This window comes from Desmodus rotundus, chromosome 1 (genome assembly GCF_022682495.2).
Source record: "Desmodus rotundus isolate HL8 chromosome 1, HLdesRot8A.1, whole genome shotgun sequence".
In the NCBI taxonomy this organism is placed as follows: Eukaryota; Metazoa; Chordata; class Mammalia; order Chiroptera; family Phyllostomidae; genus Desmodus; species Desmodus rotundus.
This window is the reverse complement of record NC_071387.1, coordinates 99,182,988-99,208,955: the sequence shown is the minus strand read 5'-3', so window position 1 is coordinate 99,208,955 and position 25,968 is coordinate 99,182,988. Positions and strand designations below refer to the sequence as shown.

Below are 25,968 nucleotides of genomic sequence, written 5' to 3'. Positions count from 1 at the left end.
CCGTGCGTGTGCCAGCATGCACCCCAGACACTGTTGTGCCAACAACCCTCCTACAGGGTTCCTGGCTGGGTTCCTGGCTGAGTCTTGCCCTGACAAGCAGGTGCAAGCCTGGCAGCTGGAACCTGTGCTGGGGCCTCAGTCAATGGTCTTTACCCCATTGGCTCTGCATAGCCCCTTCTAGACAGGGCTTCCTCTGTGTGGGAGCTCTGGAAATGTTCGTGGGTCGTGGAGGCTCCCTGTCCCTCAGAGGCTCCACAGGCTGCTGGGACTTGCCCAGATGCCATTAGGCTCAGGTGCCATTAATGAGAAAAACCCAGGACAGAGGCCTCTGGGTATCAGCTGGAGAGACTGGCCGACTGTGTCGCCGGGAAGGCTGGGCTGGGGCAGAGGTGGAGAGAGGACATGTGTCCAAGCTCATCTCTACCTGGGCTTGCTCCGTCTCTCAGAACCTGGCTGTCCTCTCTGCCTTCTTTCTCTGTGCTGTCCTGAGGGTTCAGTGAACTTAGGGGTGTATAAAACTTCTGCAGAGTGTCCAGCACCCAGCAGGTTCTATAATTGTGAGTAACCCCCGAACCCCACTGCTCCTTAGAGGAAGCAAGATCCTAGGACAGCGTCTGGGCTCCTCCTTCTGGTTTCCCCAGCACAGGTCTTCTGAATCTTTCAGATCTCCAACAGAAGCCACTTTGCCAGCGTCAGAGATGGGCCACTGACATGCCGTGGGAATGCCAGGTGGGCTAGGCGGCACAAGCAGATCACGTGACACTGTAGAAGGCTCAGGAAACTGAAGTCTGAGTTTCACCGGGCTCTTGGGCAAGACGACAGTCCTCCCTGGACCTGTCTGCCTGACTCTGTAATGGTAATCGCAATTGGCTAGCCATTTCCAACCACCAGCGTTGTGAATTTGATGAATGACAAGCCGACTGTCAGCGAGGCGCGCCCCGTTCCTGCTGCAGATTTTCCGGGAACCCCTCTGTACACTAGGTAAGGCCCAGGTCTACGCGCGTCTTCGGTTTACTTGCTCCGCCAGAGCACCAGGTCCGCGAGGGGCGGGATCCGACTCCTAAGAGCTAGTGCCGGGTTCTGCGTCGCAGCCCTGTCACTGCCCTGCGTCCTGACCCTCCGCTGCCGCGTCCCGGAGCGCAAGGGTGAAGACCTGGAGCCCAGAGGTCTGGAGCCCAGAGGTCTGGAGCCCAGGGTCGCCCAGGGGGCGCGTCCAAGCTAGTGGGGTTTGAGGATTCTCTGAGGCTTCGAGTTGCGCCGCGGCGCCTGTGGGTGCGGGCGTAACCTGGCGGAGCGGTGGCCCAGTAGGGGCGGGGCGTACTGCCCCGGCTCCGCCCCGCGCCGGCTCCAGGGCTGTGGGGTAGCTGGACGCAGAGCATAATCCCGGCTCAGCGGGCTGAACGCAGCATCGCGGACCGGGATGAGCACCCTCTTGCAGTCTAAGCTCCCGGGCCAGGGCGCGGTGCGGCCGGATGGCAGGTAGCGGTGGCCTGGGCGGCGGGGCCGGGTGTAGCCAGGGCGCCGGGGCAGGTCCCGGGGTAGCGCTGCGTGCGCCCCGTGCGCCTCTGCTGCTCGCGGCGCTGGTGCTGGCAGCGTACTGCCTCTGCACCCTCCCGGGATGCTGCCCGCCGGCCGCCCGCGTCCCGGTGCCGGCCCCCGCACCCGCGGTGCCTCCCAGCGCCGCATGCAGCCCGGGGGCGCCGGTTCTGCCGGTGGCCAGCGGCCCCGGACGCCAGCGATTCCCGCAGGCACTTATTGTGGGTGTGAAGAAGGGTGGCACGCGCGCCCTCCTGGAGTTCCTGCGTCTGCACCCCGACGTCCGCGCGCTGGGCTCCGAGCCCCACTTCTTCGACAGGTGGTACGAGCGCGGCCTCGCCTGGTACCGGTGAGTGCCCCGGGTCCTCGCGTCACATAGGCTTCTGTGCACTCCCTGGCCTGAGCCTTCCCGGCAACAGAGTGGGTACGCGGCGGGGAGAGGTCTCAGGCATCACGGGCAGAGCCCAGCCTGGGTGGGTAGGGGCCTGAGGCTTGGTCACTGGCCGGGGACTCCGAGAAACTTTGAAAACTCCAGGGAAAGCCCTGGTTCGGGGCTGCTGAGGGGTCTCAGCAAGACTGGGGGGAGGGGCTGCGATCCCAGCGGAGAAGTACGATAGTTTCAAGCTGGTGGGATTTGAGGATCTTTAGAAATTCATCAGACTCAGTCACCCTCCCCTGCTGGCCAGTTTCCCTAGGAAGTGGCCTCCAGGATCCGCAGTCTCTTAGTGTCTGACTCCCAAGGGTGAGGATTGGGACTCCAGTTTCTTGTCACGGGGCTCTATAGCTGCCCTGCCCCTACCCGGGATGGCCTTGGGGCGTGATGTGGAATGCGGGGGAGGGAGCGCCTATCCCCACATGAAACAGCCTGTCCTAGGGGCTGGGGGGACTCCAGCCGCTCCCTGCTGAGGTTGGCACTGAAGGCCTGAGTATGAGACCCTACCTGCTGCCTCAGTTAGTTGCATGCTAGCCTGTCACCTGCACTGTCCCTTCTTGTGGGGGAAATGAAGGCTTACAGATGGACAGTGAGTCACTTCACTCCCTGAAAGCTCTCACCTCAGCCCCTGGCTTGGGACCAGCCCCTGTAGGGCAGAGAGAGCCCTGCCCAAGGTCACCTGGTGAACTAGTGGGGAGTCAGGGGTGGCAGGACCCAGACTCTTCACCTCCAGGTGCACCAGTTTCTCTGTTTCCAGATTCCTTACCCCACCCCACCCACCCCCATTTGCTTTCTTTGTCTTTTGCCTTAAAACCACTCACAGGTTTGGGGGAGCCCCAGTGAAAACAGGGGTTCTGGCTCCTGAGCTCTGAAGGTTGCTGCTATCAGGGGATACTAGGGAAGTTGAGTGGTGATGGGAGGGAGGTGAGTCCATCTTTCAACCCACTGGCTGCATCCTCAGAGCTCAGAGAGACTGCTACCCACCTTCACAGAGCCACTGGCACCCCAAAGCATCTCTGTTCCCTCACTGCTGTGGAGAGGAGACAGAAGGGGAGTGGGGGGGGCGGTGAAGTGAGGGGAAGGGTGAGGGAGGGTGGGGGACACACTGTTAATGGTAGTGCGAACTGCAGAGACCACACTGATCCCAAGAACCTTGACTACAAGGAGCTGAGGGGAGACCCTGGGCTGGGCTAATGGGGGGCTGCAGGGGAGGCTAGTATGGGTTCAGCCTTCAAAGGGTTCTCAAAGAGCCAGCGATCCTGAGACCCCCTGCAGGCTTCCCTGAGCACATGCTCTAGCTCTGAGGGACAGGTCTGGGGAGGATGAGGGCCTGAGAGGCTACAGGCCCTGCACCCAGACTGCCTGTCAGACCCTCAGCTCTGGGGAGGAGTTCCTGGGACACTGGGGTGCCCAAGGTCAGAGCCGGGGATTCAGGAGTGAGTTTGGCTGTGGTAGAGAAGGGACTTTCTCCTTTCTCATTTTTAGAGCTACCTCCACTGGGGGAAGGGGTGGGTGCAGGGGATGCAGAGGGCCAGGTCATGGTGGCCTTGCCCCATTAATCCAGAGCTGTGCCTCTGGTGTGGCTAGCACTGCCCCTCATTGGCCGTTGCACAGTGAGTGGGAGCTGGGCTTGCTGAGCTTCTGGAATGCCCACAAAGGGGTCTGTCTCACTGAACTTATCCCAGGGGGGCTGGGTGCTGTTTCCACCTGAATTATCAGGGCATGAATTAGGGTGTGGGAGCAGGGGCTCTGGGGGTAGAGTGCCTGGCACATGTGGCCGTGTGCTGACGTGTACAACTGTGAGCTGACGTGTACAACTGTGAACTTTTTTTTAATAAAGATTTTATTTATTTATTTTTAGAGAAAGGGGAAGGGAAGGAGAAAGAGGGAAACATCAATGTGTGGTTGCTTCTCATGTGCCCCCTATTGGGGTCCTGGCCAGCAACTCAGGCATGTGCCCTGACTGGGAATCGAACCGACAACCCTATGGTTTGCAGGCCTGTGCTCAGTCTACTGAGCTCCACCAGCCAGGGCACAACTGTGAACTTTGTGTGCTCACAAGTGTCCTGTACCTCTGGCCCTTTTTTTCTTTCAACCTGCTCTGAGTGTGCAGTGAACCTCTGAAAATGCCTACCCCTTCATCAGCTGCAAAGGGGGGCCCAGCCCCTGGCCACGGTCTGGTGGTCTTGTTTGCTCTCGGGACCCTGGGCTGAGCCTCAGGAGTACAGAGCCCTGTTTTGGGTGGAGGGTTAGGGTAGTAAGCACAGGAGGAGCAGCCAGGGCCCCCAACTGAGTTTCTGAGACACCCATTCCCACTGGGCTGTGACTGACCTCATTCCAGGCAGTGACCCTAGCCCTTCCCATGGGCCTTGGCAGGTGGGTCCTGGGGGTGCCCTAGGTTGACCTTGGCCAAACTGTTCCCCCTCTCTGGGCCTCAGTTAGCCTATCTCTCAGATGTTCTGTCTTGGGGACTGTGACCTCCAAGTAGCCCCAAATTCAGTCAGCATTTGCTCATCTGTTCATTCACTCACTGAGCACCTGTTCGGCAGCACCCCAGGGTCTCAACAGGAGTGCTCTCCTGTCTGGGGGCAGCTGGGTCTATATTTTGACCTTAGTATTTGGGAAAAATGAGAGGAGACAGGAGGGGTGCAGGTGGGGGAACCCCTTTGGCTCCTGGCACTCATACAGGGAGTGGGGGGCCTGAGTAAGTTGGGGGAGGAACCCAGGTTTCTGCGAGACTTTTCTCCTGGTGTTAACCTGGGGAGAGGTTCCTGTGATTGGGGACCAATGCCCCACTCCCAGCCTCCTATCGACCCACACAGGAACCCTAAATGGTTTCTGCTGGGTCCCAGGCTGGCTGGCTGAGGCCCAGAGGAGGTGTGGGACATGAGGGGGGATGAGACCTAGGAGGGGAGTGGCCTGAGGCTGGGTGGAAGCTGCAGGGAAATGCAGACCAGATGGAGAGGGAGGGAGGGTCTGGGGAATATCTTGTCAGATGTTTGCTGTGTGAGAGTCAGTGCTGTTCCTCTCATCCCTCCCCCGTCCCCCCCCCCCCCGCCTCCCCCCACCCTCCCCAAACTCCCATCCCCACCCTCCTCCATGCCCTGGCCAGGACAGGCTTCTGAGGGCAGGTGAGGACAAGTAATTGATCCCAAAGTGCTCAGATCTCAAAGCTGGTTTGTAGCAACAGTGGGTCTAGAACGCTTGCAGCCCCTCCCCATGCCCACACCTTGGCTCCTAGGTGCTGGGTGCTGTGCTTCCTTGCAGCCCTCTCCACCCTGCCCAGAGTGTTGGGTGGGGGGATGTTCAAAACCCAAAGTGCCCGATCTGGGAGGGAAAAGAGAGGGTGCTTCTGGGGTCACTTGGTGCCTGGAGGGAGAAAGGGACAGGAAGGGGGTGTCAAAAACAGGAGGGCCGGGTCCTTTCCTGAGGAGGGCAATGAAGGGAGGGACAAAGACTTCCGACCCACCTGGCAGTCTGTCTGTCCCAGCACCGGCTTTTTAAAAAAGATTTTCTTTGTTTTATTTTTTAGAGTGTGGAAGGGAGGGAGGGAGAAAGAGAGGGAGGGAAACATCAATGTGTGGTTGCCTCTCACTTGCCCGACACTCAACCACTGAGCCATACCAGCCAGGGCCCTGCACAGGCTTTTCTTAGGGGGTCTAAGCAGTGAGGTCCAGCATGGGAGACTCCCCTTCTCCTGATATCCTCTTCTGGAAAGGGGGATCGCCTGAGCTGGCCACCCCAGGCTGCAGTCCTGCTCTCGGTCCTTGTTAACACCTGAGGTCTCACCAAACTTATCCCAGGAGGGCTGGGTGCTGTTCCCACCTGTGTTCCCAGGTCACAAGCAGGGCATGGGTGCAGGGGCTCTGAGAGCAGAAGCCCAGCTGACTCCCCATCTTCCAGCAGCCGCAGCCCGGGGGTGGGAGGGCTGTGGGTCAGTGTCCGCCCCCCACCCACAGACGTCTCACTTGTCTCCTAGCCTCAGCGTGCCAGCCTATAAAATGGGGCAGTGAGTGAGCTAGAGGGAGATTTCCAGCTCACTTTGTCACCATAATGGGTAAACAATTGTCATCCCCACTTCCCTGTGACTTCTGTAGATCAGCTGTGCCCAGGGCCTTGTTTTGAGGGAGGGGGTGAAGCTCCCAGAGCCAGAAGATCATGCAGGTCACCCCTCTCCTCTGAGTCCATGGGTGGTTTCCGGGAAGCCACTGGTGCACCTGGGACTCATACCCCCAAGCACCCTCCAAGCCAAGAAGGGCCTGGAGGCAGGGCGGGCCTTGGGCGGAGACCGCCCCCTCCGAAGGCACAGGTCCCACAGCCTCTGCCTCCTCTGACCTAGTTTCCAGCCCTCTCTCAGGTCCTCCCACAGAGCTGTTTGCTCAGCTGGCCCTGCAGCGCCCTGCCCCGCCTCTCCCTGCACTACCTGGCTGGCAGGTGAGGCTTAACTTTGGGAAACTGCTCAGGGTAACTGGCCTGCCCAGCGGGGTGTTCAGGAGGGGCTTCCCCAAGTTTGGGGCGTCAGGAGGCTGTTATCAGACAATTCATCAAGAACTGTGACATGGGGTCAGGGCCCCCTCCCCTGGTCAGAATGAGAGGAACCATCAGAAATGTTGCAGTCACAGCCTTGCACCTGGGGGTCTGAGCCAGGCCTGAGAGGCCCAGCTGCTGAGACCTGGGGGTGGGTCCTCAGGCCACCTCACTCACAGTTCTCCAGTGTGCTGGGCTATGCCGGGCTGTCCTGGCTGTCCTGGGCTGTGCTGGAGGCTTTTGGCATTTGAACTGGGCCCAGGTCAGTGAGAATTAGCAGAGTGGTAATCAAAGGGTGGGGTGGGGAGTCTATGCAGGGGAGGGAGTGAGAAAAAGAGCAGCTGTCCTTTGTCGCGACACTTGTGAGTCATTAATGGCCTAATTTAGGAGATACCTTCAGCCACTTAATGAAAGTGTGACCTGAGGTAATTACAGTGTCAGGGTCTTTGGCGTGGGGGGTGGGGGGCGAAGCCCTGTGGATGGCAAGTCCGGGCCACTGACCTTCCTGGTGCTGGTGTGGGGTGAGAGGCAGGGCAGTGTTGGGGCCGGGGCCCATGCTAGCCAGGGTGCGACAAGACGGCTGAGAGATCCTCTCAGCCCCATCCCAGGCTGCCCACCCTGGCACTTCAGGGTGGGTGGGTCTAGGTGAGAGGGAAGGCTCACCTACCTTGGAGGTTTGGAGCTTCCCTGGGGGAAGGAGTGGTAAGTCTCGGGTGCCTGGGACTGGTCTATAATGGGAGAGCTTGAGGGGGACCAGCACCCTCTCACGGCCACTTCTCCTTCCGCACGACCTGCAGGAGCCTGATGCCACCCACCTTGGATGGGCAGATCACCATGGAGAAGACTCCCAGCTACTTCGTGACTCTCGAGGCCCCGCACCGCATCCACAACCTGTCCCCGGACATGAAGCTGATAGTGGTGGTTCGGAACCCCGTGACTCGGGCCATCTCTGACTACACCCAGATGCTCTCCAAGACCCCGAGCCTGCCCAGCTTCCGAGCCCTGGCCTTCCGCCACGGCCTGGGCCCTGTGGACACAGCCTGGAGTGCTGTGCGCATTGGCCTCTACGCCCAGCACCTGGACAACTGGCTGCGATACTTTCCCCTGTCCCATTTCCTGTTTGTCAGCGGTGAGCGCCTGGTCAGTGACCCAGCTGGAGAAGTTGGCCGTGTGCAAGACTTTCTGGGCCTGAAAAGGGTCGTCACAGACAAGCACTTCTACTTCAATGCCACCAAGGGCTTCCCCTGTCTCAAGAAGGCCCAGGGGAGCGGCCGCCCCCGCTGCCTGGGCAAGTCCAAGGGCCGGCCCCACCCCCGGGTGCCTGAGGCAGTCGTCCAGCGGCTGCGGGACTTCTACCAGCCCTTCAACCGAAAGTTCTACCAGATGACGGGTCAGGACTTTGGCTGGGACTGAGAGGCCAGGCCAGCTCAGGGCCTGCCGCGGATGTTTAGTAAACTTAATGTAAGCCTTTCTCCCAGTCTCAGAGCAGAGCAGAGCAGGAACTATTTAAGAAATAAAGTTTGGATCTGTGTTCTTTTACATGACCTTGAGAGTTGTAGGGTGGGGGTTGGAGGTGCCACTGCCCAGAGAAATGATGGTCATACCAGCTAACTCTAACAACTCTGGGTGAAGTCTGTCCTGTAGTCTAGCTGTATTTTTTGCTATGGCTGTGTGGGAAGGCAAGGCCTGCTTACGTACGCCTCTGTCTTGAACGGAAGTCACATACCAGCTAACTCTAATGGGCACTGTTGGACTGCCAGGGGAGGTCTAAACTTGATCCTTAATACACGCCTTGAGGTGTAAAATGAGCTTGGCCACATGTCACAGATGAGAAACCAAGGCTCGGAGAGGTTTGGGGCCTGCCCAGGGACACACAGCATGGTCTTGGCGACTCTGGAGGCCATCCTAGCGCTCTCGTCCCGGCCCTGAGACCCTGCACAGGGTTGTCCCATGTTCTTGATGAGGTAACAGAGGTCCCAGGTTACCCACCTGAATGGAGGCGCAGGATGAAAGCTGGGTCTGCCCATCTGTTCGGGCTTCACCCAGGACTTCAGCTAATTTGGCACCCTACTGCGCAGTGGGCACTCCCTCTTGGAAACCTGGTGGAATTGCTGCGCAGCGAGAGTGAAGTGACTTCTGGGTGCAGGGGGTGGTGCCTCTGACAGTTTTCGATCAGCTCCCCGCAGGGCACTTCACTGCCCACCACTGGCCTAGCCCACAGGTCCCGCCCACCACACCACAGGGCACGCACCAAGGCCCTCATTGTTCCAATTCTCTGTGTTTACCTGGCTCTCTGGAGGGTTGGGGATGGGCAGAAAAGAGGCTCATCTGTAGCCCAGCTGCCTGCCCAGCTCCTACCCTAGTGAGGCCAGATGGAGGCAGGCCAGAGGACGTGTCCATCTCTTACCTGCTCCTGGTCACAGTGCCATCTTCCACCAGTGGCACTGACCATGCCCTCCAGGGCTCCTTATGTCCAGGCCTGGCATGCCCAGGCTGCTCTGGGCCCTTGTAAGATCTAGTGGTGGTGGCCTCTGCATCCCAGGCCTTGGGTCCTTGACCGTGATGTGGCCTTTGCACCCTGGGCTACGTGGGGCCACATCCTACCCTGGGCCCCAGGGTCAGAATAGGGGGCATTTTCCCGGGAGTAGCAGTTTGTTAGTCACTACTCTCCTCCTCGGCTGACTGTGAGCCGGTGGTCCCACCAATCACCTAGGCCACTGTCTTTGTCACGTGACCCACCTGTGGAGGAGACTTGGGGTCAGCTGATGTTGGTGTATGAGAAGAGGCTCAGCAGGTGGTGGGGAGAAAGATGCAGACATTCGTCTCTAGCAGCCAGGAAACCTGCCCCTTGCCCTTGTAGTTCTGGTCCCAGAGGACACTCCAGTCAGGAGCTGCCCTCAGGGGCAGCAATGGTTTCCAGGCCCACCACCTGGGGCAAGCCAGGGGCGGGGCCGGGGGTGGGCCCAAGCCACCTTGGTGGAAATGTGGTAGAGAAGTGGACAGATGTGGGTGAGATGTACCCATAGCCTCCTCCCCAACACGGACTGCTGATGTGGGTGGAGGGGAGAGCTGGCTTAATTTACAGTAATGAGAGTGCTTTGTTTTGAAATCCCTGCTTGACGGCAAGCATTTGTCACTGGCAGCTTTGTTCCCTTTCCCTGTGCTGGGGCCCCATTTAGGGATGGCACGGCAGCCTGCCTTGGTTGGCAGGGGCAGGAGGGAAGGCAGGACGGCCCCTGGCTCCGTCCTGGTTCCCCGCCTGATCCATGCATGGTCCTTCTCCCTGGACACACGCTTGTCCAAACTTCTGACACATCATGCCTGGATGGCCTCGGGGCCTCTCACTGTTGCCCTGGCGCCTCTTCTATTCTCCTGCAGTGAGCGGTCTGCAGGCATGGGGTCCAGAGGGGCGTCTTTAGAGTAAACCGATACCATTATTTTAAAGGACTCTAATCTTCTCCCCCACCCCCATTGCTTCTAGAATGAAGACCAGACTCCTGATGGCAGCCATCAAACCCTCTGAGGTGTGCCCCCGCCCCCGCCTGTGTGCTTTCCTCACCCCTACGCTTCTGCCCTGTCCGCTCTTTCTACCTTCTATGATCTTTCTGACCTCATAGCCTTTGCACATGCTGTTCCCTCTGCCTGGAATGCCTTTCCTGCTGAAGGTGCACACTGAGATGGAGGCAGCCTTGGAACAGGGCAGCTGTGTTCTTACTCCGGGCTTATTTCCTCCTTATACTGAGCCCCTTTTCTTGGTCTGCTGACACAACCCACTTTTCCCTTCCTGAAGCTTCTTGGGTACAGAGCTGTGGGGGCCGCTAGTTCACCTGGCTTCGGGCCCAGGCCGAGCTCAGAAGGCAAGCTCTGGAAGCCATGAGGAGAAAGGGTAAACTGGTTTGTTCTGCTCACACCCCTCCCAGTGGAAACTGGGCCTAACCGCCAACTCTGGAGCCTGGGCCTCAGAACACGTTGAGGGCAGCTGTGGTATGTCCTCCCAGCTGTGTGTGGGGGTGGGGCTCTGCAGGAGAGTCATCAGCCTTTAATTAAAGTCCCTAAATTGCTTCCCCAGCTGCTTAGTGGGTTTTCCATGTTGGAATGTTCCAGAAGGAGTGAGAAGTTCTGATTCAATCACCCTCTTCCTGTTCCGCCCAGTGGAGGAGAAGGCCAAGAACCCCTTCTCCACCCCTCCTACTCCAGTCAGACTGGGATGGAGTGGGTGAGGGCGGGGGTCCTCACAGCCTGGGCATCCAGGAAGGGGCTTGGAGAAGCCTGGGAGGTGACTGCCTCTACCTTGGGGGATCCTCACCCCACCCCTGTCTTCTGGCTGTGGTTGGTATGGGCTGGGGCCCACGGGTCCCTTCCTCCCTGCCACCAGGACAGGCAGGTGCGTCTGGGTGAGCACGGTGTTCTCTCCTGTGCGCTGTGTACCCTGCAGGCCTGGAAACCCCAGAAGACCCCTTCCCTAAGACCCTTGTAACAAGCTGGAGACAGAGGAGGCATCCGGACCTGGACCCACCCACCTAACTGGCCCCAAAGTACTTTCCTAGAGTGAGTCTTCATTCTAGAGAAGACCCAGGAAGTGCCAGCTTGCACGTCCTCCTCCTTACCATCCTGTGCGCAGTGCTTCCTATCCTCCTCTGAGGCGGCTCCTCCGCCCAGGGCTGGGCCATCCTCCCTGTGGTTCCATGTGGGACCTATCCCCCCAGCCAGATCCAGAAGCCCTTCCAAGCTTTAGATGGTCCCTTCCAGGAGGGGGCCAGGCCACGGATGAGAGAGGGGCTTCAGTGACAAGTGGAAGTCGAGCCAGCCTTTAAGTAAAGGGATTGGTTAGGGAGGCAAGGTTCTGGGGGATCTTTATTTGTTCTCCAGGGGTGTGAAGGGTTCATTAACGGATGCATGGGCCACAGTGTAACAGGACGAGGCTACAGGGAGGAATAGCCTGGCGGCAAACAATGAGAAGGGTGAAGGGAAGCTGTACAGGGAGTTGGCTCCCCTGCTGAAAGCTGCGCTGTTCCCAGCCCCAGGTGACACCAGAGGTTGGTTCTTCTGCTCCTGTCCCCAGGAGGGGAGCCATCCTGCCCCAGGCTCAGTTTCCTCCCCCACCCACACCCACACCACTCAGTCCTCAGTTGAAGATTCGAGGGGACCCTCCGCAGGTATCTGGGCTCAGTCTATGAGTGGCTCAGTTCTCCAGGACTCCATCCAGGGCAGATTCTAGATACCTTGTTCCCCTGGAGTTCTCCTCCTTGAACCTAGAAGCCGTGCCTGGGCAGCAAGTCAGGGCGATTGGAGGACTCCGCTCCTTATTTCCTGGGTCTCAGTGGCACTGTCCTCTGCTGCCTGCTGTCCAGTGTCTGCAAACCACTGTTTTTGCTTTGTTGGGTTTGCCTCATTTTCCACTTTGTTGCAGGCAAATGGGTAAATCCAGTCCCTGTTACTCTATCTTGGCCTGAAGTGGAGAGTTTCACATCAGAGAGAAAGAAATGACAAACAGGGCAGGGCAGCGTGGACGGCTTAGGATTGGCCGCTTTGAATCATCCCAGTGATGCTGGGGGGCAGGGGCTGTCCCTCGTTGTCTGGTGCCTGGCCCCGGGTGACGTAGGGCGGGGAATATGGTGCGGTGTGGAGCACGGGCTCTGGGAGATGTAAACAAACACCTATGGCTAATAGTTTGGCTCTGTGATTAATGGATGTCAAATAGATAGCGAATCTAAGAAACAAGAGTTAGAGAACACCAGCTTCAGGTCCTTCCATGGCAGAAGCTGTTCTCTTTGGAGCCTTGGTCCCTTAAGCTGTGAATCACAGCCCCCACCCTGGGGATTTGTCTCAGACATGAGCTGCGCTCTGGGACACTCTGGGTTCCAGGCTGCCGGGGCCCTGGGCTGGGCGTCTGTCCATGGCACAGGGCCCAATGGCTGGGTGCAGCAGCCCTTCCATGGGTCATAGGTTTGGGGAGACTCTTTGATCTGCTCCCAGGGCAGGGGTGGTGAGTCTGGGGGTCCGTGGGACAAGCTGGGGGCAGTCTGGGTTAGGCAAGCTGGCCTGGAAGAAGAGGTTTGAACAAAATCCCAGGTGGGTTAGAGGGTAGGCATGGGGTGGCTCCTAGAGGCTGGCTAGCCTGTTGGGGTCCAGAGGCAGGGCCCACACTCTGGACTAGGTTACCAGGGCTGCATCTCCAGATAGGCTGAGGGCAAAGCCTGGTTGAGAACACCCGAAGGCCTGGTTGGCTGGAGATTCTGTCTGTGGTGGCCACCATAGTGCCCCAATGGACAGCAGGCCACGGGAGCAGAGGAGACCCTCCAGGTGAGCATGCACAGCAGCTTCAGGTGATGTCCCTGTCCCTGAGCCCTGCTGCCCTGGACATTGAGCTCCATCTTTCAGAAATAATGAGACTTCCAGCACGGGCACTGCCCACGCTTCGGGGACATGAGACAAGAGGCCAGGGACTCTGCTCTGGCTCAGAGCCAAATCTCCGGCTTTGAGGCCAAGGAATTCCTTTCATTCTGCTTAATCTGAGCCACATTGCATTCACTTTTTCCCTGGAAGAGCCATATGAAAAGTCAGCCAACCAAGACAGTTAATGCAAAACTGTTGCCAGGAGGATTTCATACAACAGGATTCTGATTAAGAGGGAAACGGGAACTGCACTGGGCATTAGAGAACAATCGGAGATCTTGTTCTCCCTGTCTCTCTGACCCCAGCTCTCCCTGATGGCCACAAGCGCTGGGGGAAGAGCGGTCCAGCCTGACAGCTGCCCTCAGGTCAGATCTTATCACTCCCTTACTCTTCTATGAGACGGGACAGGATATCTGATGGAAAGCCAGTCCAGAGATGAATGCTTTGACTGCCGCAGGGAAAGCCTCTCTCCTACACGGATGGAGGATCGAGGGGCTGTGCAGCAAGGGAACTCCTCTGCCAAACACACCAGGTTTTTTTTTTTTTTTGAGAATCATCTGGAAACTGTCTGACTCCTGGTTTCACTGTCGGGACTCCGGTTGGGGAGCTTCCTCATGGAGGCGTTGTGCAGGGGGTCTAGTGCTGCCATCACTGGCTGGTCTTGTCGGGGTGCAGAAAGGGGAGATTTCACACAGGCTAGGAAGAGCCTTGCTGGTGGTGCAGAGCTGCAGGCATGGCCCAGGAGAGCGAGAAGAAACAAGCCCAGCATTCCTTTGTCCTCAGGGAGTTCACCACCTCACGGTCGGCCCAGAAAGAGCCCAGGAGCTTATGGAGGTGGAAAGAATGGGAAAGAAGGAAAGGAGGCAGGTGCCAGTTATAATAGTGACAGCTAGCATTTCTTGGGCACAGAAGAATGTATTTGGAGTATTTAGCACAGTGCTGGCTTCGGGCAAATGCTCAAACAATGTTATTTTATTTATTAGGTAGCTATGTTATTATTCCCATTCAACGGATGAGTAAATCGAGGCCGAGAAGGGCCCTGTGTCACCAGCAACTGGCAGAACACATACATCCAGGTTTGTCTGCCTATGGCTCAGACGCTCAGCGCCTGAGCGTCTGTGCTGCAATGTGAGGCTGCTCAAGCAGCCGCCAGCACAGGGCAGAAGGGGGACGTGTTTCCTCCGGGTTGGCCCTTGGGTAGATGGGTATGGTAGGCAGAATTCCGAGGTGGCCCTCAAAATTTCTCGTCCTTGGTGTGCATGTCCTGCAAAATCCCTCTCCTGGAGTGTGAATGTGATGGATGTCACTCTTATGATTCAGTTGCTAACCAGCTGACTTTGAGTTCGTCATAGGGGAGAGAGAGCATCCTGGGTGGGCCTGGTCTGATCAGGTGGGCTCTTCAAAGGGGGTCTCGTTTACTGGGTACAGGGGCAATGAGATGTTGTGGAACTAGATAGAGTGGTGGCACACCATTGTGAATGTACTAAATGCCACTGAACTGTTCATTTTAAAATGGTTAATTCTATGCTATGTGAATTTCACCTCAATAAAAACAAATATAAAGGGAGTTCTTAGCATGGACTGCTATGACAAATACCATAGACTGGGTGACTTAAGCAACAAGCATTGGCCCTGGCTGGTGTGGCTCAGGGGATTGAGTGCCGGCCTTCGGACCAAAGGGTCGCCAGTTTGATTCTCAGTCAGGGTACATGCCTGGGTTGCAGGCCAGGTCCCCAGTGAGGGGTGCACAAGAGGCAACCACACACTGCTGTTTCTCTCCCTCTCTTTCTCCCTCCCTTCCTGACTCCCTGAAAATAAATAAACAAAACCTTAAACAAACAAACATTGGTTTCTCATAGTTCTGGATGAGGGTGCTGGCACCTCTGGTGTCCGGTGGGGTCTGCTTCCTGGCTTGCAGATGGCTGTTTTCTCATTGAGTCCTCACGCAGGTGGACAGCAGACACAGGAAGCTAGCTTCTGAGTCTCTTCTTACACATTTATGAGGCTCCATCCTCACGACCTACTCACCTCCCAAAGGCTCTGCTTCCTAATACCATCACCTGGGGGCAGTGGGGATTTCAACATAGAGATTTGCAGGGGACACAAATGTTCAGTCCACAGAGAGTCTACAATGCAGAGACAGAAGAAGTCAGAGGGACTATGGGGGCCCGGTGGGAAGGAGCCAGAGACTGCCTGTAAGAGCTGAGGGCGGTCCTGACCAACAGCTAGCAAGAAAACAGGGACTTCAGTCTTACAAACGCAACAAGTACGTGAGCTTGGGTGGGGCCCCTGGACCTCGCCTGCTGTGAGACCCTGAGCTATGCGTGCCCAACTCCTGACTCACAGAAGCTGGGATGAAATAAATGGGGGCTGTTTTAAGTTGCTAAATTGGTGGTCATTTGTTATGCAGAACAGAAAACTAATACAACAGGGTGGGCCAGCCAGGAAGAACTTCTGGAAGTGAGGGGCAGGGCTCAGACAAGGTTCATGCCACCTTCACTTTCTAGATGGTGAGATGTGGAGAAAAATCCAGAAGCTACAAAATGGTGATTTGGTTTATACCAGGGGTTTCCACCCATGGGCCCCTGTGGGTGGGCAGCTCTCCCAGGTCACCTACCCCACCGCTCCTCTTCAGAAGTACTGGGAAGGCTGGCGCCACTCCGGATGGGACCCTGTGGGTGCAGTCTGGTTCTCATTAAGTATCATAAGCTCAGAATTAATTCTTGCCAGAAACAAATGTTTAGTCATTGTCCTGTTGTAAACACAAACGCTTTAAGACGCAAGTCCTGGGCCGTGGGGGAGATGTGCATGGTGCTTCAGAAGCCCGCGGTCCATATGGTAGAGCCAGTGGCCTGCAGGACAGCGTGGGGGAGGGGAGGAACGCCGAACCTGATGGCAATGCCCGCTGCTGCTTTCCGTGGTAACACCAAGTCAGGGCTGGCAAACCGTGGTGAGGGTGGCCTGTGTCTTCATCCAAGCACCCACTAGGAGGGGTTCTGTAAGGGTACATGCTGTCACCAGGAGCTTTTCTGGGGACTTTTCTAGTTCCGGCATGATTGAGGCAGAACTCACTGAGCTCCTTTCCTCTGTGGGGGACCCCCTCAAAGCCCCGCCTGTGAGTAGAGATGGAAACCTGGGCTGGAACTGGGACCTGCTACAGGAGGCTCCTGCCCCAGCAGACAGGTGGTGAGGCCACAGCAGCTTACCTTCCAAAGGGGTCTGTGGTGGCTTGAGTAATGTCCCCCCAAATTTATGCCCACCCAGAACCTGTGACTGACCTTGTTTGGAAATAGGGTCTTTATAGATGCAATTAGTTAAGGATTTTGGGGTGAGAGCATCCTGGTGCACGGTGGGTCCTAAATCCAATGATTGGTGTCCTTCTAAGAAGAAGTGAGGACACAGACACATGGAGAGGAGGCCACGTGCTGATGGACACAGGGACCGGAGTGATGCCGGCAGACTCCAAGGATTGCTGGCAACGCCGGAAGCCGGAGGGGGCAGGGAGAGACCCTACAGTTTTCAGAGTGAGCCTAGCCTGTGATACCTTGATTTCATGCTTCTGGCCTCCAGAACTGTCAGAGAAGAATTTTTTTTTTTTCTTCACAGTGCACCTTTTTTTTCGCATTCAGTGATGCAGTTTAATTTTTTTAAATTTATTTTTAGAGAGAGGGGAAGAAAGGGAGAAGGAGAGGGAGAAAAACATCAATGTGAGAGAGAAACATTGATCGGTTGCCTCTTGTACCTGCCCCGACTGGAAACCAAACCCACAACCCTGGCATGTGCTCTGACTGGGAACCGAAGCAGCGAACTTTCACTTTGCAGGATGATGCCCAACTGACTGGGACACACTGGTCAGGGCTAAATCTTATTTTTAAAAAAATATTTTATTAATTTATTTTTAGAGAGAGGGAGAGAAACATCAATGCGTGGTTGCCTCTCCTGCGCTCCCTACTGGGACCTGGCCCACAACCCAGGCACGTGCCTGACTGGGAATCGAACCAGCAACCCCTTGGTTCACCGGTCGGCACTCAATGCACTGAGCCACACCAGCCAGGGCCTTTTTTATTTTTTTAAAGCCACTCAGCTTGTGGTTCTTTGTTACAGCAGCTCCAGGAAACCAACACAGGGTTGCAGAAAAAGAACTGAAGCTTGCCTTCCCGTGTGTGGCTCCTGGAAGCAGGCCAGTCCTGGGCGGGGGCTGCCTGTGTGTGTGGGGGACACGGCAGGGCCTCAGTAACTACGGCTGTCCTGAATGTGGGAGAGAGGCAGGGGATTCCCTCTGAGGGCAGCTGACAATCTGAAGTAGCTTGTTAGCATTGCAAGAAGGAGCTTTATCTTCACCTTCTATTGCTGCCTTAACAGATCATCACAACCTCGTGTCTTAAAGCAACACCAATGTGCTATCTTATAGTGCCAGAAGCCAGAGTGCAGCGTGGGTCTCATCAGGATAAAATCACGGTGCTGGCAGGGCAGCACCCCTTCTGGAGGATCCAGGGGAGAGTCTGTTTCCTGCTCAGACTCTTTGCAAAATTCAGCTCCTTGCGGTTGTAGGACCAAGGTTCCCACTTTCCTGCTGGCTGTCAGCTGAGGGCCATTGCTTCTGGAGGCTGCCTGCGTTCCTTGGCTCCTGGTCCCTTCCTCCATTATCGAAGCCCGAAACAATGAGTAGAGTCCTTCTTATGCTTCAGATCCCACTGACTTTTCTTACGCTCTCCCATTTCTTCTGACTGCAGCTGGGAGAAGCTCTCCACTTGTTAAGACTCTTGTGATGACGTTGGGCCCACCTGGATAATCTCCCATCTCAAAATCCTTAACTTGGAGCCCCTTTTGCCCTCCATATGAGGGACATATTTACAGGTTCTGGGGATCAGAATGTGGACACCTTGTGAGGGGGCATGATTTTGCCGAAGCAATGATCCAGGACCTGCCTTCGCTGGCGGGCTATAAGGTTCAGGCTGGTGTCCGGGGAAGCAGTGCCTCAGCAGCACCCTTGGCTGGCCCTGTTTCCACCTACTAGGCTTTCTCTATTTGGGACCTGGTCCCCAGCTGCTGCCAGGTAATGTGGCCCAGGTTTTCCAAGCCGGCTACATAATGCATACCTGGGGATCTCGGGCCCCCTTCAGGCACTGAGATTCAGCATGTCCAAGGGGCCATGGGTTTCTCCCTAGCAAGCTGTTAGGTGGTCCTGATGCTGGGCTGGGGGCTATTGCCTCCCCCACTCCTGTGCCCCCTGGCTGGCACAGAGGATTGAACTTGGTCTTCTCCTTAATGCCAAGTCAGGCTCCTCACCCATGGCCCCTTACCTGCAGCCCCTGTACTGTGTGTGTCTTTTTCCCAGTGGAAGGTGAGACCTCAAGGGAGATGCAGCGTCTCATTCTGTCTCCACATGTGCCCTGTCCCCTGGGTATGCCCCCATAGATGCTGGCATAGTAGATACCCTGTGGACCTGTGGCCTGCATTTCCCTCCTGTAAAGAGGGAAGAAAAGGCTGACAGGCAGGGAGCCAGACCTGGAGAATAAGACCCCAGGGGGACAGCTATAGGTTGGCCGTGCAGTTGCTATAAGAAGCCCTCTCTCTGTGGGCTCCATGGGCAGAGGAGCAGCCCTCCTGGGCTGGACTTCCTCCCAAGTGTTGCTGATTCGAGTGGTCCCTCAAAAAAAATCGAGACCCACAGGGATGTTGGAAGCCTGGCTCTCTGTCTTGGTGTAATTGGCCTAACGTCATCAACACCTTCCCAGAGCTTATTCTGCTCACCCTCTCCTCCAGGGAAAGCCTCACACCAGCCCCCAGGGCCAGGCTGGTTAGCCTCCTTCCATTCTGAACTCAGGGGAGAAAGCTGGCACGGCCCGTGGTGTGATAACGTCACCACGGTACTGACCGTGGTGCAGGTTTACTGAATCCTCACCACATCCCATCACTCCTGCAGGACGCCCGACTTGTCTCTGCAGCCTTAAATGACTTCATGAGGTGGGTGTAACCATATTTCCATTTTACAGATGAGAACACCGAGGCTCTGAGGGGCTAAGTGACTCGATGAAGGTCGTGTCACTGAGAAAAGCCCCAGCCAGAACATCAGCCCAGATCTGCCTGCCCCAGGGCCCAGTCCATACCCTGTCAGGATGCTAACAGGGTGCGTGAGGCCCAGGGAGGCGGAGGGTGAAGGCAGGGGTCACAATGACAAAGGCTTTCAGGAGGAGGTGGGATCTAGACTTTTTGGAAGTAAGATGGGCAGTGCCCAGCCTCCAGAGAGGATTGTTTGGTGCTGGGAGGCCAGCCAGCGTGAGGGTGGGGGGTGGGGTGGCTCTGGGCATGGCTGGCCAGCGCTCAGCTGGAACTCACCTGTGACCTCTCCTGCATTCACATCATGGAACGATTTGTGTGTCTGTCCCCTGCCATAGCTAAGGGATACCAGGATAGCCCAAATGGCTCCAGCACCCCTTCCCCTCATACCAGAAAAAAAATCAAAGCCACATCCTAGTTCTGAGAGAGAACGAAAGACGTAATTTCATAAAAAGCAGCAAGTCTTGCCAGGGACCAGATGCGGGTATTTATAATGCAATCCAGAGCCCCTCTGCCGCGACTCCACTTCCCCTCCAGGGCTCTCTCTCCAGGGCACCTCCTTCTCCTGGAGAAAGAACGAAGTGCACAGGCTGACCACATTTTCTATGTGTCAAGGGTGCTAATGTTGGCAGGGAGATTGAGTGCCTGTCTTCCCCAATGTGCACAAACTGGGCCAAAACGCCGTGCCCGCCCCATGTGCTGCCGAGGCCTCCTTTCTGGTGCGGTTTTGCTCTCAAGGTTTCTGGACACTGGCTTCTCCTTAGATGCGGGACTTCTGCTCCAACCCTGCCAGGCGAGAGAGCTCTTGAAGAAAGCCAACTGATAGACCAGGGCAAGGCTGGCCCTCCCACTGATACTGGGCCAGCACCCTCTGCATTTCTGCAGCCCGTGCAAAGAGTGGGTTTATTTTGTTTCCCAAACGGGCTGCACAGCCAACATTGCTTCCCTTTGTCATCTGGTCTGTAGGAAAGAAGGGCAAAGGGCGGGGACTGGGAATTTGGCCCTGGGAAGCGGAGGGAAGGTGCTCGCCCTGATAGGTGCACTGGCCCATCAGACAGGACATGTTCATGTGACCCTAGAAACCCTGCCTCCCAAGCTTCTTCATCTGTCACTTGGACTGAGGGGGGCCTATTGGCTGTTTCCACAACTAACTTTTATCTTAATCATTCCACAAGTATGCTCCCAGCATGCACCAACGTACCCAGCGTCGTGCCAGGCTTTGGAGGTACCTTGTGGACAGAGTAGAAGTGGTCCCTGCCTGGCAGAGCACTGCATCTCTTTGGGAGGGAGGGAGACAGACAATAAACAAATAGTCACCCCATGAACACTCAACTTGATAGGTGCCAGGAAGGGGGAAGGCTTCAGATGGGGGGCTGTAGTAGGCTCCATAATGGCCCCCAAGGTTGGCTGTGTCTAATCCCCAGAACCTGTGAATACATACTTTACAGGGTAAAAGGGGCTTTGCAGGTGGAATTCAGTTAAGAGGATGGGGAGATTGAGACCTTAGGAGGAAATTATCCTGGATTGTTCCAGAGAAATCACAGCATCCTTATGAGAGGAGGCAGGACAGTCAAAGTCAAAGGCACTATGAGAATGGAAGCAATGATCTGAGTGATGCAAAGTAGGGGCCACAAGCCAAGGAATGTGGGCAGGCACAGTGTTTTCCTGGCAGAGGGAATAGCATGTGCAAAGGTCCTGAGCTAAGATGGGCTCTTAGGACTGTAGTTCTCAAAATTTTTGGCCTCAGGATCCCTTTTACACACTTAAGAATTCTTGAAGACCAGCTTGTATTCATGTGGATTAAATCCAGGGCAGCTACATAATTTTCAGGGTCCAGTGTTAGATGAAAATCCAGGACCTCTTTTTCAAAAAGTAGGAAAAAATTGCTGGTAAAATACTAAAATAGAAAGTTTTTTTGCTTTTCCCCACAATCTCTCTCTCTCTCTCTCTCTCTCTCTGTGTGTGTCTCTCTTTCTTTCTCTTGATTTGTTATGGTGGTTTTATTTGCTATTCAATGTCATTCTAAGAGAGGAAAAATTAAAATATTAGCATGGATTTTACCATCCATCTTTATATTGTGTTGACAGTTCAAATACAAATATGCGAGCATTTTACTGCTATGCACTGAAATGACTGCTAACCACTGAAATTACACAATTTGTATTTTTTTGTTGTTTCCAGGGGATCCCTTGAGCAGGCCAGTGTTGGGAAGTTTGGAAGGAGGAAGAGAGGAATGAGCCACCTGGCTCCCAGGCAGCGCCTCCTGGGCTAAGGACCCTTGTGGGGTGACTGAGGACCCAAACAGGCGCCTGGGGGCCAGGTGACTCATCCATGCATGCATACACGCTCCAGCCAGCAGGGTCCTCCCTGTCCACCCCGGGGTGGGTGTGTCTGCCTTCTTTCACTTGGCATGATGTCTTCACGATTTATCCATGTTATAGCATGTAACAGCGTTTCATTCCTTTTTATGGCTAAATAAAATCCATTGTGTGGGTAGACCGCATTTTGTCTACCCATTCCTCAGGTGAAGGAATTGAGATTGCTTCTACTTTTTGGCCATTATGTTGCTCTGAACATTTGTGTACAAGTTTTTGTATACGTAATCATTTCCACGTTTCTTGCATATATTCCTGGGCGTGGAATTGCTGAATCACACGGGAATTATGTTAAATCATGAAAGGAACTGTCAGACTGTTTTCTGAAGTGGCTGTGCCGTTTTACATTCCCACTGGACGTGTACAGCGGTTCCACTCTCTCCACATGCCCATCAACACTTGTCTTACCGGCATTTTGATTAGAGCCTTCATAGTGGGTGTGAGCTGGCATCTTACTGTGGTTTTAATCTACGTTTCCTTCATGTTTTCACGTGCTTATCGGTCATTTTTAAGTCTTCTTTAGGGAAATTTCTATTGAGATATTTTGCTTACTTTTAGAATGATTTTTCTGTTTTTAAAGAATTGTAATAATTTTTAAATAAAGTCTAGATATGAGTCTCTTGCCAGATATCTGATTTACAAATATTTTCTCCCAGTCTGTGGATTGTCTTTTCATGTTTAAAAGAATAATAATTGCCAGTTTCATTCTTCTGGCTAAGAGATCCAGAGGTGATTTGAAGTTTACATTTAAATAATTATTTCATCAAGAATTTGGGTACCCCCATTGCCTTTATAAGCTGGTTGCAAATTATTTGATTCCCTTACTTACTTTTAAAAAATTTTTATTGTTATTCAATTACAGTTGTCTGCCTTTTCTCCCCATCCCTCCACCCCACCCCAGCAGAACCCACCTCCCTCCCCCACCTCCACCCTCCCCCTTGATTTTGTCCATGTGTCCTTTATAGTAGTTCCTGTGATGCCCTTACTTATTAAAAATATTTTAATTCTGTCTGTGGGATGTGTTCATTAAAAAATACCTAGAAGCAAAACGAAAACTCGCTCCACACAGACAAAGCAGTTAAGTTGTTGATGTGCGTGTGCGTGGGTGTATCCACGCACACACACAACTGGGGGTTTTTATCCACATCTGTGAGCTGATTCTAAATGCCCTGCTTTGTAACTTGGTATGTTTTACTTTACAGTATGGAATGAACATATTTTCATGCATATGTGTGAAATTTCCCAATTGAAAAATAGACCCGGAGAACGGGTCAAAATGCAAAATCCAGTAAGATGCTGGTAACAAGGAAACCACCTAAAACAAAATTCCACCAGATGATTAAAAGTAAAATGAAGGTAAAGCCTATGTCAGAAAAATGCTAACAGGAGAACCAAGATGGCGGCGTAGGTAGACACACTGCGCCTCCTCGCACAACCAGAACTGACAGAGAATCGAAAGGCAAGGGGGTCTGACACCAAGGAAATAAAAAATAAACATTCATCCAGACCAGTAGGAGGGGCGGAGATGGGCACCGGGGTAGAGAGGACTCACGTGGCTGTGGAGGGACTGAGACTGGCGGAGTGTGGGACCAACAGCGCAGGCAGTCTGAGCACAAGCAGACCCTGCGGCCCCACATTCGCGCATAGATAAACCGGACCAACGGCGGGTAGCAAAGCAGACCCTGCAACCCAGGGCTCCAGCTCGGGGAAATAAAGCCTCAAACCTCTGATTGAAAACGCCCGTGGGGGTTGGGGCAACAGCAGGAGAGACTTCCAGCCTCACAGGAGAGGTTGTTGGAGAGACCCACGGGGGCCTAGAGTGTGCACAGGCCCACCCACTCGGGAACCAGCACCAGAGGGGCCCAGTTTGATTGTGGGTAGCGGAGTGAAAGATTGAAATCCGGTGGAGAGTGAGGCCGGCGCCATTGCTCCCTCTTGGCCCCTCCCCCACGTACAGCGTCACAGCGCAGGGACCAGCATTACTCCGCCCAGGTGAACACCTAAGGCTCCGTCCCTTAAAGTAACAGACGCACCAAGACAAAAAAAAAAAAAAAAGGCCCAAATGACAGAACACTTCAAAGCTCCAGAAAAAATACAACTAAGCGAGGAAGAGATAGCCAACCTATCGGATGCACAGTTCAAAACACTGGTTATCAAGATGCTCACAGAGTTGGTTGAATCTGTTCGAAAACCAGATGAAAAAATGAAGCCTATGCTAAGAGAAACAAAGGAAAATGTACAGGGAACCAATAGTGATGAGAAGGAAACTGGGACTCAAATCAACGGTGTGGACCAGAAGGAAGAAAGAAACATCCAACCAGAAAAGAATGAAGAAACAAGAACTCAGAAAAATGAGGAGAGGCTTAGGAACCTCCAGGACATCTTGAAACGTTCCAACATCCGAATTACAGGGGTGCCAGAAGGAGAAGAGGAAGAACAAAAAATTGAAAACTTATTTGAACAAATAATGAAGGAGAACTTCCCTAATATGGCAAAGGAAATAGACTTCCAGGAAGTCCAGGAAGCTCAGAGAGTCCCAAAGAAGCTGGACCCAAGGAGGAACACACCAAGGCACATCATAATTACATTACCCAAGATTAAACGCAAGGACCTACATCCAAGATTACTGTATCCAGCAAAGCTATCATTTAGAATGGAAGGGAAGATAAAGTGCTTCTCAGATAAGGTCAAGTTAAAGAAGCTCATCATCACCAAGCCCTTATTATATGAAATGTTAAAGGGAGTTACCTAAGAAAAAGAAGATCAAAAATAGGAACAGTAAAAATGACAGCAAACTCACAGTTATTAACGACCACACCTAAAACAAAAACGAGAGCAACCTAGGCAAACAACTAGAACAGGAACAGAACCATAGAGATGGAGATCACATGAGGGTTGTCAGTAGGGGAGTGGGAGGGGGAGAGGGGGGTAAAGGTACAGAGAATAAGTAGCATAGATGATAGGTGGAAAATAGACAGGGGGAGGGTAAGAATAGTGTAGGAAATGTAGAAGCCAAAGAACTTATAAGTATGACCCATGGACATGAACTATAGGGGGGGAATGTGGGAGGGAGGGGGAGGGCAGGATGGAGTGGAGTAGGGGGGAAATGGGACAACTGTAATAGCATAATCAATAAATATATATTAAAAAATGCTAACAGAAGCAAAGCAGGGGCCAGATTTTACCATCAGACCATGCCCCCTGCCAAAAAAAAAAAAGAATTTAAGGCCCGAAGCACACAGGATGAGAAAGGCTGTGTGAGCGCCTTTGCTTCCAATGCATGATCACAAACTTGTCTCTTACTCTTCCTATTTCTTCCCTAAGCCTTTCCAACTCATCTACTGCTCTTGGTACTTCTTCAAATACCTAGTGGTATTTGGATCCTGAAGAAATACCTAATGGTCCTCTTTAAATCCCTGGGCAGGTTGAGTCAGCCTGCTTCTAAGGTTTCCTTCTGCTCCCGGGCTTATACCTTTTTGGAAGGTGGAGGATTTCCTTCTGCCTCCTGGGGTACATCTTCCGAAGGGCGGTCTTCCTCGGCCTTTGGGGTGGTGGTTTTCCTTCATTTTCCTCACAAGACTTGTGCATGTTGAGTATTTTTCTGTTATTTCCTTTTTAAATAAATTAATCCCGCAGTGATCCAGGGAATTCCTCTCCTTCCCTCACTCGATTTGTGTCCTGCCCTGCACACCAAGGTTCCTGCAAGGATCCGGGGCATTTTTCCCCTCCAGCAATAGAAGGCTCTCACTTTCTCGATGGTATCCTTTGAAGCACAAAGTTTTCTAACTTTAATAAAGTCTAATTTATGGGTTTTTTTTGTTGCTTGTGCTTTTGGTGTCATAGCTAAAATAATCACGCCCTGGCTGGTGTGGCTCAGTGGACTGAGTGCTGACCTGTGAACCAAAGTGTTGCTGGTTCAATTTCCAGTCAGGGCACATGCCTGGGTTGCAGGCTAGGTTCGCAGTAGGGGGCGTGTGAAAATCAACCACACGTTGATATTTCTCTCCCTCTCTCCCTCTCTTCATCTCTTTCTAAAAATAAATAAGAAAATATAAAAAAATAATAATTGCCTAATCCAAGGTCATGAAGATTTATATCAAAATTCGTTGCTTAGAGTTTTACAGTTTTAGATCTCACACTTGGGTCTTACATTTACATTTAGGTTCCATTTTAAGTTAAATTTTGCATTTGGTGTGAGGTAGGGGTCCAACTTTATTCATTTGCATCTGGATATCCAGTTTCCCCAGCACCATTTCTTTTTATAATGCTTTAAAAAAATATTTTATTTATTTATTTATTTTTTAGAGAGAGGGGAGGGAAGGGAGAGAGGGAGAGAAACATCAATGTGTGAGAGGTACATCAATCCATTGCCTCTTACATGCCCCCAACTGGGGACCTGGCCCGCCACCCAGCCATGTTCCCTGACCAGGAATCGAACCAATGACCTTTTGGCTTGCAGGCCACTGCTCAATCCACTGAGCCACACCAGCCAGGGCTCTATTTATATCTTTACACCAATACTACGTTGTCTTAGTTACTGTAGCTTTGTACTAAAATTTTGAAATCAGGAAGTGTGGCTGCTCTAACTTTGCTCTTTTTTCGAGATTGCTTTGGCTATTCTGGGCTCCTTACATTTTCCAT

General features: G+C 53.8%; 1 protein-coding gene and 1 pseudogene across 1 annotated transcript; one reads left to right on the top strand and one right to left on the bottom strand.

Moving 5' to 3' along the window:
* The first annotated feature begins 1,057 nt into the window (after nucleotides 1-1,057).
* On the top strand, nucleotides 1,058-7,990 carry HS3ST6 (heparan sulfate-glucosamine 3-sulfotransferase 6). Its single transcript, XM_053927887.2, has 2 exons — nucleotides 1,058-1,885; nucleotides 7,294-7,990. Exons 1-2 carry the CDS (start codon nucleotides 1,473-1,475, stop codon nucleotides 7,907-7,909), a joined length of 1,029 nt encoding a protein of 342 aa, XP_053783862.1. The 5' UTR covers nucleotides 1,058-1,472; the 3' UTR covers nucleotides 7,910-7,990.
* A 16,559-nt stretch (nucleotides 7,991-24,549) lies between these two features.
* Nucleotides 24,550-24,915, bottom strand: LOC112298243 (transcription elongation factor A protein-like 8; annotated as a pseudogene).
* Between the last annotated feature and the right edge of the window lie 1,053 nt (nucleotides 24,916-25,968).